General features: G+C 39.2%; 1 protein-coding gene across 1 annotated transcript; it reads right to left on the bottom strand.

Annotated features, from left to right (window-relative positions):
- Window positions 1-89: 89 nt before the first annotated feature.
- Window positions 90-7,741, bottom strand: LAMTOR5 (late endosomal/lysosomal adaptor, MAPK and MTOR activator 5). Its single transcript, XM_081946917.1, has 4 exons — window positions 7,577-7,741; window positions 7,349-7,410; window positions 5,044-5,161; window positions 90-3,817 (listed from the first exon to the last, which is right to left on the bottom strand). Exons 1-4 carry the CDS (start codon window positions 7,609-7,611, stop codon window positions 3,757-3,759), a joined length of 276 nt encoding a protein of 91 aa, XP_081803043.1. The 5' UTR covers window positions 7,612-7,741; the 3' UTR covers window positions 90-3,756.
- Between the last annotated feature and the right edge of the window lie 4,495 nt (window positions 7,742-12,236).

Here is a 12,236-nt window from a genome sequence, read left to right as displayed (position 1 = left end):
AAAATAGAAAGAGTGGAATACTGAAAGAGGAATTAAATGGAGGGGAAATCTACCCCAGATGGCAAGACACAGAAGAAGAAACAAAATAATTTATGGATTTAGAAAGAAATTTTATTAGCAACATCATTGATAACACTACCGACAATCAAAGATAAGCTGATTAAGGAAACAGAAGGGCATCGAAATTACACGAGATATTTTATAAGCAAGGAATTGCTAAGTGGAGTCCATACAAATGTGATTAAGATGATTAGAGGACTGACACCACAAATGGCAGAAGATATGAGACTGTTTTGCTACTGGAAAGATACAGGTTGATAGATGGAAGAGTATAATTTAAAACTAGTTAAACTTAAGTTAAATTTAGTGACAATAGATATAATTAAATAATTGATAATGATAATAATGTATATAATGAGTAGTGTTATGATAAGTAATAATTGGATATGAATATTGGATGGTACCCATGAAAAGAAGATTAGAAATCCTTTTGGATTATATATTAATGTTAATAAAAAAGAACTAAGTTAAATACAGTTAAGTCTTGATTATTAGGGGAAGATGTTATGATACAGGATATAGTCAAATAAAGGAGGGATAATGATAACAACGTATATATATATGTACGGGTACATCATACGGAAACTGGATGTAAATTGTAAACAGTGATTTGGAAAGGAGGATTAGAAATTTTTGTTATTAAACATTATGGATGTATAGCTACAATAGGACATAAGGATTCAGTATTATTGGAGGATTTTACAAATAGTAAATGAAATGCCAGTATGTGGTTATGTATTAAATCTTGGTATATTTTATGATGGACGTTTAAACAGTTATAGTCAAATAAAAATGGAGGTATGATGATGGTAACATGTATAAATATCTGAGTTAAAATTCTTGAGTTAATATGAATTTTGCTTGATGACTCTGGAAGAGATGCACAAAAGCATTTTGTAACCAACTGATACACTTTCTACAGTATGTAAAGAAGGAAGATTTTATGTGTTGTTTGTTTTGAAAATAAAAAAAATATTTTAAAAAAGTTAACTTTGTTGTGCAAATATTCAAATGTTATTAATGAGCTTATATTTGTTAAGATGAACAGGACTTCCTAATAGATTTCTATGTTAAGAGTCCTGACCCATCAAAGGGTTTCAATGGAGCTACACGTTATTTGTATTCATTTTTGTTGTTGTTAAACATACAAATCTATCTGACCAAAGTATAGTGGATAAAACAATTTTATAGATCACAACTGAAACTATAAATATGGTTGTAATTCCAGCAATTTAAATCAGTGTCCTCTTTTCAATTAGGCCCTGCCCTTTTAATTCAGCTTTAAAGAGAATTATGTTTCAGACTGAATGCCAATTGGTTAGACTGAAAAATCACTAGCTTCTGAGATCCGAGATATTGCACTTTCTTTTATTTCATGGTTTTAGTAGACTTTAAAACAATAATACTCTGCAGTTTTACATTTGAATAATCAAAAGCCATTTCCACAAGCTATACAGTATCCTGAGAGATGGTTATTATCAGCTGCAGCCCTTTAAAAATAATTGCTCAAAAGCCAATTAAGACTAACCCAGTGTTTTTCAAATTTGGTAATTTCAGCTCCCAGAATTCCCCAGCTAAGGGAATTACACGTCTAGAAAAGTTGTCAATTTTTACTTTTCTTGCTGACAAAAAAGTTTTGGAAATGGCTTGACACAAAACCACCAGTACAGATTTGCAAACTAATGTAACTTTCATTACATAAAAATCCTCTGTGATTTGGATTTAGGATATTCTTCCATAGTGCAGATGTTAATATTGCAGCAGAGCCAAGGTTTGGTTAGATATTTAATTCTTAGTGTGAATGCACACATGAAGACAGTAGTACTATGTTGTAAACTAGGGCTGTTAAACTCCCAGCCCAGGGGCTGGATGCATCATGCACTGGCTACATCCATGGCTGTTTAGCAAAGGGGGGGAAAAGTCCTGATATGCCACATGATGCCTGTTGTAAACAGTGGCTTACTGCTGTGGTTAGTGATTGTATACATAGTTTTGTGTTATTTTTTTCCTTTCTACAGAAACTTAATTGCAAGCTAATGAACTACCCTTTAATTACAATGGCTATGTGTGCTTTGCAGCAAGGAACAGGCAGATTCAGCTAAATGTCCAAAGGACACAATACTCATCCAGATGTTTTCTTTCTCTATGGAAGAATGTCTAGTGTCCCAATCATATCCCTGACTAGCATTCAATACAGAGCTGAAGAAATCTGTAGTCATCCACATTGTCAACTGTGTCAACATTTAAACTATCAGTTTCATACTAAAAAAAAAAATCTTTCCTGTTTTGCCCACAATTTTGGATGGTTTTATTATTTTACCATTACAATTTAAGAGTTGAAAAGAAGGGAACAATAAAAATATTTCAGAATATAATACAAAGCCCAGTAAGCTTTCCCCTGTATACATGGAGGAAGGAAGGAAGACTGAAGGGAAATTGTCTCCACCCCCAAATGTATAGTTGGGGAAGGCGTCTGAAGGGACATTGTTTATATTGGATTCTGCAGCGCTCTGCCCATATTCAAGAGAATGCAGTCAATCACAGTTCAGTACTCTAAATAGCATGTTGTGCAAACATGGTATTTACTGTTTCTGATTCTATCATCCTTTGCCACCAGCTTCTATCTCCATTTCCATTTTAAAAAAATGTATTCCCTTTGGCTAAGTAGACTCTCACAATGCCAAATAATTACTTTTTTGGCAGAAAACAAAGGGCACCAGATTTCTTTCAATCTCTTGCTGCTAAGTATTTTACTTAGCAGTAACCTTAATTGAATTATGTCCCTAGGGCTTAACTCTGATGAACTGTTTTCTAAGTGTAAGCATGCAAATTTACACTTTAAAATTTAGGGCAAGAAACATCCATGCTTAGTATTGATCCTGTTGGTATGTTTTGAGTAGCCAGAACATAAAAGAATGTGATAGTCTCATCAACCACAATAAGATCATGACATTCGTTAATAACTGGTTAGAGGAGAAGTTGTTCTCATTTGTTTTCTAGGTTACTCTTCAGAAAAGAGCAGTGCAAAAACCACATTGCTGTTATTATCAAATTCCTTTAAAAATCTATCAATATGCAAGGAGGCAATATCTTTTTTTTTGCAAGGTGGCAATATTTGAGCCTCCTTGAGTGATCTAGAAAGTTATGGTGAATTGGTCGTGATCAGTATTTGGAATGAGATAGGAAATCCAACTTATAGACTAGGGTGAAAAATTGAAAAGTATCTCAGAGAAGGCGGCAATGGCTAACCTCTTGCATTTGATGGCAACAAAGCTACATAAAAATGGCCATGTAAATCACCAAGAGCCAAGCTTGAGATGAAATAGACTTTTTGTTTCAATGAGCCAAGGAAGAAGACAAGATTTTCTTAACAGATTCTTCTGCTACATCAAAGTAGATGCACAATATTTAGTCAAGATAGAATGCATTACTTGTCCTCAATTTTTTGTGTTCCTCTAACATTGGGGACATCTGTTAAGTTGCTGTCTCTCCAGCAATACATAAAAAGTGCTTCATTACTCAAAAGATGAAACGATGTAAGTATACACCTTGTACCAAGGTAGGCAAGTGAGGATGTTGACAGATTCAATTGGGTTCTGGCTTCATGAGTTTGGACATCCCATTTGTATTAATTGGCAGAAGACAGTTCCACAAAGTGATTTCTTGAAAAGCATTGAATACTGTGAATGTGCAAGATTAAGATGCCATTTTATGTACTGCCACTATGATGCCATCATGCTTCTGGATCATGATATTGCTGAAAAACAAAACAAAACACCAAACAATAAATAAATAAGTTAAAACTTTTTTTAATACTGAAAGCAAACCCAAAATATTAATGAAAATAGCGCAGATTGGGGTTATTGATGATTTTATAATTCCTATAGTTACATAACGGGTTGAACCTGGTATTTTATTTATTGAATTTATATAGCCACACATCACACTTGCATATGACTTTGGGCAGAATATACAAAACAAAAATTACATAATGAATACAACTTATACATTTAAACAGTGAAAACACTATAATAACAATTAAACATGAAAGAATACAATCAAACTTATACCAGCCATTTAATGGACTCAATGTTTCCATGGGAACTCCACACCCAATGGAAAACCCAGGTTTATCCCGAACATATAGATCATGGGGATAATAAAAATGAATTAAGGATTCAAATCCAAGATTAAGAGCCACAGTGGCACAGTAGTTAGAATTCAATACTGCCGGCTACTTCTGACTGCCTGCAATTTGGCAGTTCAAATCTCACCAAGCTCAAGGTTGACTCAGCCTTCCATCCTTCTGAGGTCGGTAAAGCAAGGGTCCAGATTGTTGGGGGCAATGTGCTGACTCTGTGAACCTCTTAGAGAGGGCTGTAAAACACTGTGAAGCGGCATATAAGTCTAGATGCTATTGTTATTAAAAGAGCCAGTTTGGTGTGGTAGTTAAGGAATTGGGCTAGAAAACAGGAGACTGAATTCTAGTACCACCTTAAGCATAAAGCCAGCTGGGTGACCTCGGGTCAGTTACTCTTTCTCAGCCCTAACAATCAGGAATCAGGCAATTGCAAACCATTTCCAAAAATAATTACCCCTTTTTTTAAAATACAAAAATTAGGTTGAAAATTGGCAAGAACACTCCAGAGCTTGGAGGCAAAAATAGTAAATGGATTCTCCCTGAAAGGGAAAATGCACATGTAATAGATGTGTTATATATGCAACTTTTATGCAAATTTCTAGAACTAAAAGGGGGGGGGGAGTTTTAACTTCTAATTTTAGTTTTTTGAAATCCTTATTCAAAATGACAATGATAAGGTAAGGTCTGTTAAGTCATTAAACACAACTAAGGAAAACCACAGAATCAAATGAACATGCTTGCCCATGTTCTTTGGGGAACACTGCCTACTTGTAATGGACTTGGATCCATCAATATTTATAGAATCATATATTGGTCTTTAAAACTGTATTAATTATGCTTACCCAGTGTCTGATTCAAGACATACAACAGGAATATCTGTTGGATCAGAAGTTAATTTTGCTGCTTGCTGGGCCAAAACAGATATTACACCTGCATGCTCATCTGAGAGGGTGCCACGACCTAGAAGATAACTGTGCATCATTCAAAAGAAAAATGTTCTTCATTTAGCTGTGAAGAAGAATAAAGGTTCTCCCCAAATAATTAACTGTAAATTGCAGAAATTTGTCTGGATTTCTGACAATATATGCAGTTACTACCGGTAGTGGCAAAGTCAAAGTGCAATGAAGGACTGATACAGCTAAATAACATTTTCAGAAATTTTGGTTGACTTTTTGGCAATAAAATCCTGAAACAGTTGAACTTTTGGATATGACCCAGCAAGGCTTTTAGTATGTCACTTATTTGCTGCAGCTTTACAATTATTAACTAGGCTTTGGGTTTAGCAAAGGAATGGAAAGGCTTGTTTAATGTGGAGTTGCTAATTTTGGCAATTCTAAGCCAGAGGTGAGGAAGGTTAGACTTGGTCTCCTTTGTAAGCTCAAAGCACCTTAATGCTTTCCTCTTATCCTTTAGGAAGAAAAAATGTTTCCCTCATGTTTATCTTCTTTTTATGGTACCCCTTAATACAGAGATCCCCAACCCCCGGGCTGTAGCCCACCTCTGGGCTTTGAGCTGTTCAGAACCAGGCTGCAGACGTTGTGGGCAAACGTGTGCATGCATCCCCATCTGTGTGAACAGTGGGCAAGTGTGCGTGCTTGCCTGTCGTTCTGGCGGAACCATCCCCCTCCCTCCAGTCCACAAAGCTGAAAAAGCTGGGGGAACTCTGCCTTAGATTTTAAAAAGTGGCTTCCTTCTCATTTCTATCTTTACTATTGTTTCAGTGTTTTCCCATTCATTTCCTCTTTAAATGAACAAAGTATGTACAGCAGTATTGGTTTTAGAAAGGTTGCATAATTATTAAGTCAGTGCAATTTGTCACAGGATGAAAAGGGTTATTTCCCTTGCTCGGTGAATGTGGAAGGCTACTCCTCTTTTCATTTTCTTTGCTAACAAATGAGCCAATTGAGTCTACATCTTCCTCCATGGCTCTTACAAGTTTACATCATTGTGGTTCATTGATGGACAGTAGCACAGATAGTAACTTTAAAATGACTTGCCAAGTCTGGCTGAGTACTTTCTCTGGTCTTTGAATCTGATCACGGTAGACAGGAGGATGCAGAACAAATCCTCTCCATGAGCTAGCAGTTTTCCCATAGGTGATTTTCGAAAGGCAACTGGACTTTCTTTGTTTTTTTCCTTGAAAACGTTTTACTTCTCATCCAAGAAGCTTCTTCAGTTCTGAACTGTCCTGAACTGAAGAAGCCTCCTAGTTGAGAAGCGAAACGTCTTCAAGAAAAAACAAACAAAAAGTCCAGTTGCTTTTTGAAAAGAACTTTTGGAACAACCATGACACTGGACACTTGGAATCTCCATAGGCATTTCCCCAACCCCAATGTTACTCCCATCATTTGCCTATGTGAACATCTGGCTGCTTTAACAGCACATGCGCAGACTATAGGAGCAACTTTCATACAATACGCTCAATTGCTGTATCTGCATAACAACAGTGAACCAGAAACTAAGAACATGCTGACTAAACTTCAGTTGGCTCAGTAGTTTTGTAAACACAAACTGCTGGAACTAAAACTAAGGCCCTTTCTTAGATGGGGGGGTGGGAGGGCCTTCAGACAGCCCTCATGCTCTAATTATCTCACAACTGTTGACTAGTGTGACATGCTTTGCACAGGCTGCTTTGGAAGACTAGAAAGAAGTTTTAACTGGTCCAAGCCTCAGCATGCCCATCTAACACCCCTGCTTCACAAACTCACTGGTTGGCTGGCTTCCAAATGCAATTTAAGGAACTGTTTTCTATAGCGCCCTACTTGGCATAGCCTACAGTGTTTCTCAACCTTGGCGAGTTGAAGTCCACAGGACTTCAAGTCGCCAAGGTTGAGAAACACTGGCATAAAGCCTGGTTACTTGAGGGACCACCTGCTTCCCATAATATCTCCTGGCCAATTCAATCCTATAGCGTTGGAGTACCAGCTAAAAGAGTAGTTTACACCGGGGGGGGGGGGGAGAGAGAAAGAGCACAGCTGTATAAGGCTTTATTCGAAATTCAAAATAAAGACGACGACAACCTGAGAAGCGCAGGGACGAAGGAAAGAGAAGACAAGCGGTGTTGGAAATACGCGCAAGAGCTTCTGGAGGGGCGAAAAGGCGGCCTCTGCCCCCACCCCACCCCTTCCCCGGAAAGCGTCTACTTACAGCCCAAATTTAGCCCCTGAGAATCGGTGCAGAGGATTCCCGCAATGGAGGGATTCTTCATACTAAGGAAAAAGGAGACGGCACCGGTGAGAGTTGAACCGGCCAGAGAAGAAACCATCCCCCCCCCCCACCCCCGCAACTACAGGCCGGCTTCCCTTCTTTTAAAAAAGAGAGAGAGAACCTGCCGGTGGTCCCGCGGGCAGGCGCGCCGTCCTTGGCGTCACTTACGTATCTTCCAAATGCGTCTCCAGCGTCCCTTCCATTTTGCCAACCGCAGCCTCTCTCCGGCAGCCCTCGAATCCGTCAGCTGATCTGGAGCCACGTGACTGGCAAGACTCAGACGGTGGCTCGCGAAGGCCTAAATGCTGCGCGGTGGAAACAAAACGCGGCTCGGAGAACGCGAAGAAAATGGGTTTCTGCGGAAAGCGGCCGCGCTTAAAACGCAGCTTGTTTAGGTTTTGGTTTTGTTTTGTTTTTGTGCGGGACGTGCATTTGTATTTGAGAGTTTGGATTTGTTTTATTTCGTCCGCGAAGATAGATGCCTCCTATCGAGAATGATTTTAGATTTTTGCTTGGGGTTGAGCTTCGTTGCAAACCATTGGTGCCTGCTTGCCCATAGCTAGGATCCTGATATTGTGTCTGTGAATAATAAAATAATATAGTTTTAAATTGGTTTTAACTGGTTTTTAATGGTTGTGTTTGAATTCTCCAGACTCCTTAGCTTTGTGTTTTCATTGTGTACGCCGCCCGGAGTCATATGCGTTACATTTACTTATGTCTAATAAGTAAATAAATACAATAAAACAATATATAAGCCTGATATTTAGCATCAGATCAGAAGCGCCCCGTTTAACTTTCTATATCGGTATCAATTCGATGCTGCCACCTAGCTGGGGTTTCTTTCTCAGTATCTCCTACCGCGCTTGTTCAAGGGACCGGCAGGCAGTCATAACCACACGGCGATTCTGAGAGATGGTGCCTGTAATTTTACAAAAAGAAAAATAAATAATCCAGCATCTCTTTCACCGACATTAGGTACTGCAGAAAGAGGATTTTCTTGAAGCCGGCTCTTAAATCCATATTCAGATAAAAGAGAGTAAAGAAACCCAAGTATGAATAGCTTCATAAACTGAACTTTTAAGGCTTGGACAACATCCAAGATCTGATCAACTGTATCAAGTTTACATATAATTAAATTAAAAAGAGCCTTCCCTTGAAATTTTTGAAGCCCAAATCATTCTTTTTACACAATTCAAATATATCTTTTTGTATTCAACAGCATGCAATGTGATAACATGTATTTCTGATATCCCATTAGCCTATATTTATTACTGGGAAATTATAAAAATAACAATTTGAAACCCCTGCTTTTCCGATTTGTTCATTTTTCTTTATTTTGTACTGAACATGTACTTGTATTTGAAAGCTAAGGTCTATTTTATCTTCCACCCAAGACAGATGCCTCCCATTGAAATTGATTTTAGATGTTTTACAAAAATGAGGATGAAATGTTTACCTCTAAATGTTCAACCAGATTGACTCCCAGAGCTATATTTAATGATTAGAAATGTTGCTTCCTAAATCAAATGCCACATTAATTCTAGTGCATCAGCACTTTCCCCTGATGAGATAGTTAGAAGCAAAAAGAGTGATGTTTCCTTTGCCACTTCCAATCACCCACAGGAATGTGAGATCTGCACCATCCATCTGTCACAACAACACAAAGCTTGAGTAAGACACTCTCTGAGTTAGTTGTGGAAAATAAAAGTTTATCATTCTCTGGACATGGAATTATGATCAGGAGAGAATTTTTTGTCGCTCTAGGCAAATAGGAATCAGGAATGCAAAACAGTGCTGGATTTATGGTTACATATACCCATTTATTTTACATCCAATCTCCATATACTATTACTATGCGCACTTAATATTAGCTAGTGCTTCGTAAATGTGATATATCTTAGTCCAACAGAGTAAACACATTTTTATCTTTATATGTTAGAGCCATAATCTCATGTGGAGCAGATTAAGATATTTTACTGAAAAACTTCAGAAGTGCAAAATATGGGCTCCCACATAAACAATGTAACATCTTAGCAGCATATCATAAGCAGCAAGTAGCAGCTACTTGCTTCCATCAAAACAACTCCAAGTTTTTTTTTAAATGAGTTAAAAAGTGCTTAAGGGCAGATACACACATGGACATAGCTGTACAGTAATTTATAACTCAAAGCTATCATGAACATATTCACAGTTCTAATATCCTGCAAAAATTATACTGATCATTCACTTCAGCATTAAACTGCATAATGCTCAGTTTAGGAAAGGAGAAAGGAAGAATGAGTAAACAAATTTAAAAGCATAAGAGAAAAGATAAACATAGAATTTAATCCAGTTTGCACTAGCATCATTTCCTATGCTTTTCTATGCCTTTATATATTTGCAATGTATTCTTGGTTCTATCATATCCACACACATCACTTCATACATTGCCTGCTGCTCTTTAAATTCAACTCTCATCTCTTGTTTTACCATCTAAACTATCTAAAATAATCCATTTCCTCCTGCATTCAACGTACTTTTAAAGGTTTTTCTGACGTAGCTCTCACTTTCAGATTACAGAATAGTCAGATTTATGCACAACCATTTTCACTTGCCTAAAATCCTAACTACTCATCCAAAGTGATGGGATTAGATCTAACAGGGACTGAGAGATTTTGGAGTAATGGTAATTACTGAAGGTGTTTTGATCATAATTCTCCCTTGCCAGGCATATAATAAAATATTATCTCTGCATTTTTTTCATTCCTTCTTCCCCTTTATAAATGGGAACAAGAACCGATTAGATGGTTCTGCCCCAGGACCCTGAAACGTTCCTGATGGAGCTTGGGACTTTTCCTGAATCCCTTGCTCACAGTTCGACCGAAGGCCTAGTGGAAGCCTGGGATAGGGCGGCCACTGGGGCCTTGGACTGCGTTGTGCCTTTGCGGCCTCTGACCCAGTGCCGATCCCGGGTAGCTCCCTGGTTTACCGAGGAGCTCCAGGAGATGAAAAGCCGGAAAAGACGCCTAGAGAGTGATTGGAGGGCCAGCCGGTCCGAATCCGACTGAACACAAGTAAGAATTCATATTAAATCCTACTTAGTGGTGATAAAAGCGGCAAAACGGCAACATTTTTCCGATCTTATCGCGTCCGCAGATAACTGCCCAGCCGCCCTGTTTAGGGTGACCTGCTCCTTACTTAATCAAGGAACTGGGGAAGACCCCTTGCAAGATAGGGCTGAAGAACTTGTTCAGTATCTGCAGGATAAAATCGCTCAGATTTGGACAAGCTTGGACTCTGGGTAGACTTGGGCGAGTTGACGGGGATGAATCTTGTGGAAACTATCTGGGATGAGTTTGACCCTGTGACTCCCAAGGGCATGGACAGGATTAAGGGGAGACTTAGTGCTGCCACTTGTGTGCTGGACCTGTGTCCCTCTTGGTTAGTTTTGGCTTCCCGGGAGGTGACACGAGACTGGCTCCAGGCGATTACCAACGCTTCATTGAGAGAGGGGTTCTTTCCCACTGCCTTGAAGGAGGCGGTGGTGAGACCCCTCCTCAAGAAGTCTTCCTTGGACCCAGCCTCTTTAGCCAACTATCGTCTGGTCTCCAACCTTCGCTTTGTAGTGAAGGTTGTTGAGAGCCTGGTAGCATGTCAGCTCCCCCAGTACCTGGACGAAGCTACTGATCTGGATCCATTTCAGTCTGGTTTCAGGCCCAAGTTTCAGCACGGAGACGGCATTGCTTGCATTGGTTGATGATCTGTGGCGGGCCCGGGACAGGGGTTGATCCTCTGTCCTGGTCCTATTAGACTTCTTGGTGGCTTTTGATACCATCAACCATGGTATCCGACGACTCGTGGGGGCTGGGAGTGGGGGGCACCATTTTGTGGTGGTTCTCCTCCTACCTGTCGGATTGATTGCAGTTCGTGTTGACTGGAGGGCAGAGATCGACCCCGAAGCACCTCACTTGTAGCCTCCCACCGTCCAGTACGATCCCACAGAGTTGGCCTCCTCAGGGTGCCGTCGGCTAGGCAGTGTTGGCTGGCGACCCCCAGGGGGAGAGCCTTCTCTGTGGAAGCTCCTTCCCTTTGGAATGAGCTGCCCCCGGAGCTTCGCATAATTCCCGACCTCCGGTCTTTCTGGCGCACCCTAAAAAGTTGGCTTTTCCAGCAAGCCGGCCTGGCCTGAATAAAATTAATTATTAATTTTAATTGTTAATTTTAATCTAATTTCTAAATCTTATTGTAAATGTCTGTTAGGTTTTTTGGATATTCTATTTAATCTTTCTTTTAACTTTTGTAATATGCGCTTTTATGTTGTACGCCACCCTGAGTCCTTTGGGAGAAGGGCGGCATATAAGTCCAATAAACCAAACCAACCAAAACCAACAGTAAATGGCATTATTTCAATTGTCACGCATAGGTGCAGTCATTTATATCCAATAAGCAGCTTAGACACTTCAAAAAGTTCCAGAACCATATTTTAATATTTCTTCAGTTACACATCTGCACCTGTAGCTTTACCATTTTTCAATACTATGGTGGCTTTCTATAAGTTTTCATAATTATTTCAAGTTCCATTCTTTGACATATCATTACAATGCCATACAAATGATAACATATCCCTTCTAGTATTTCCTTGCTTTAGTTTCACCTCAAATCATTTCCTTATCATTTCAAGCAGTCCAGCATCCAGCCTCTGATACAATGATACTGCAAAAAGTGACATTATTTTTCACACAAGCATTGTAGCATCCCCATGGTCACATGATTACATTTTAGATGCTTGGCAACTGGCTCATATTTATAATGATTGTAGCAGTGGTAAGATTCAAAAATGGCTTGGTGG

The sequence above is a fragment of the Natrix helvetica genome (genome assembly GCF_964273705.1).
Source record: "Natrix helvetica genome assembly, chromosome: 3".
Classification (NCBI taxonomy): domain Eukaryota; kingdom Metazoa; phylum Chordata; class Lepidosauria; order Squamata; family Natricidae; genus Natrix; species Natrix helvetica.
Note: the sequence above shows the minus strand (reverse complement) of the source record. Positions and strands in the feature narration are given on the sequence as shown.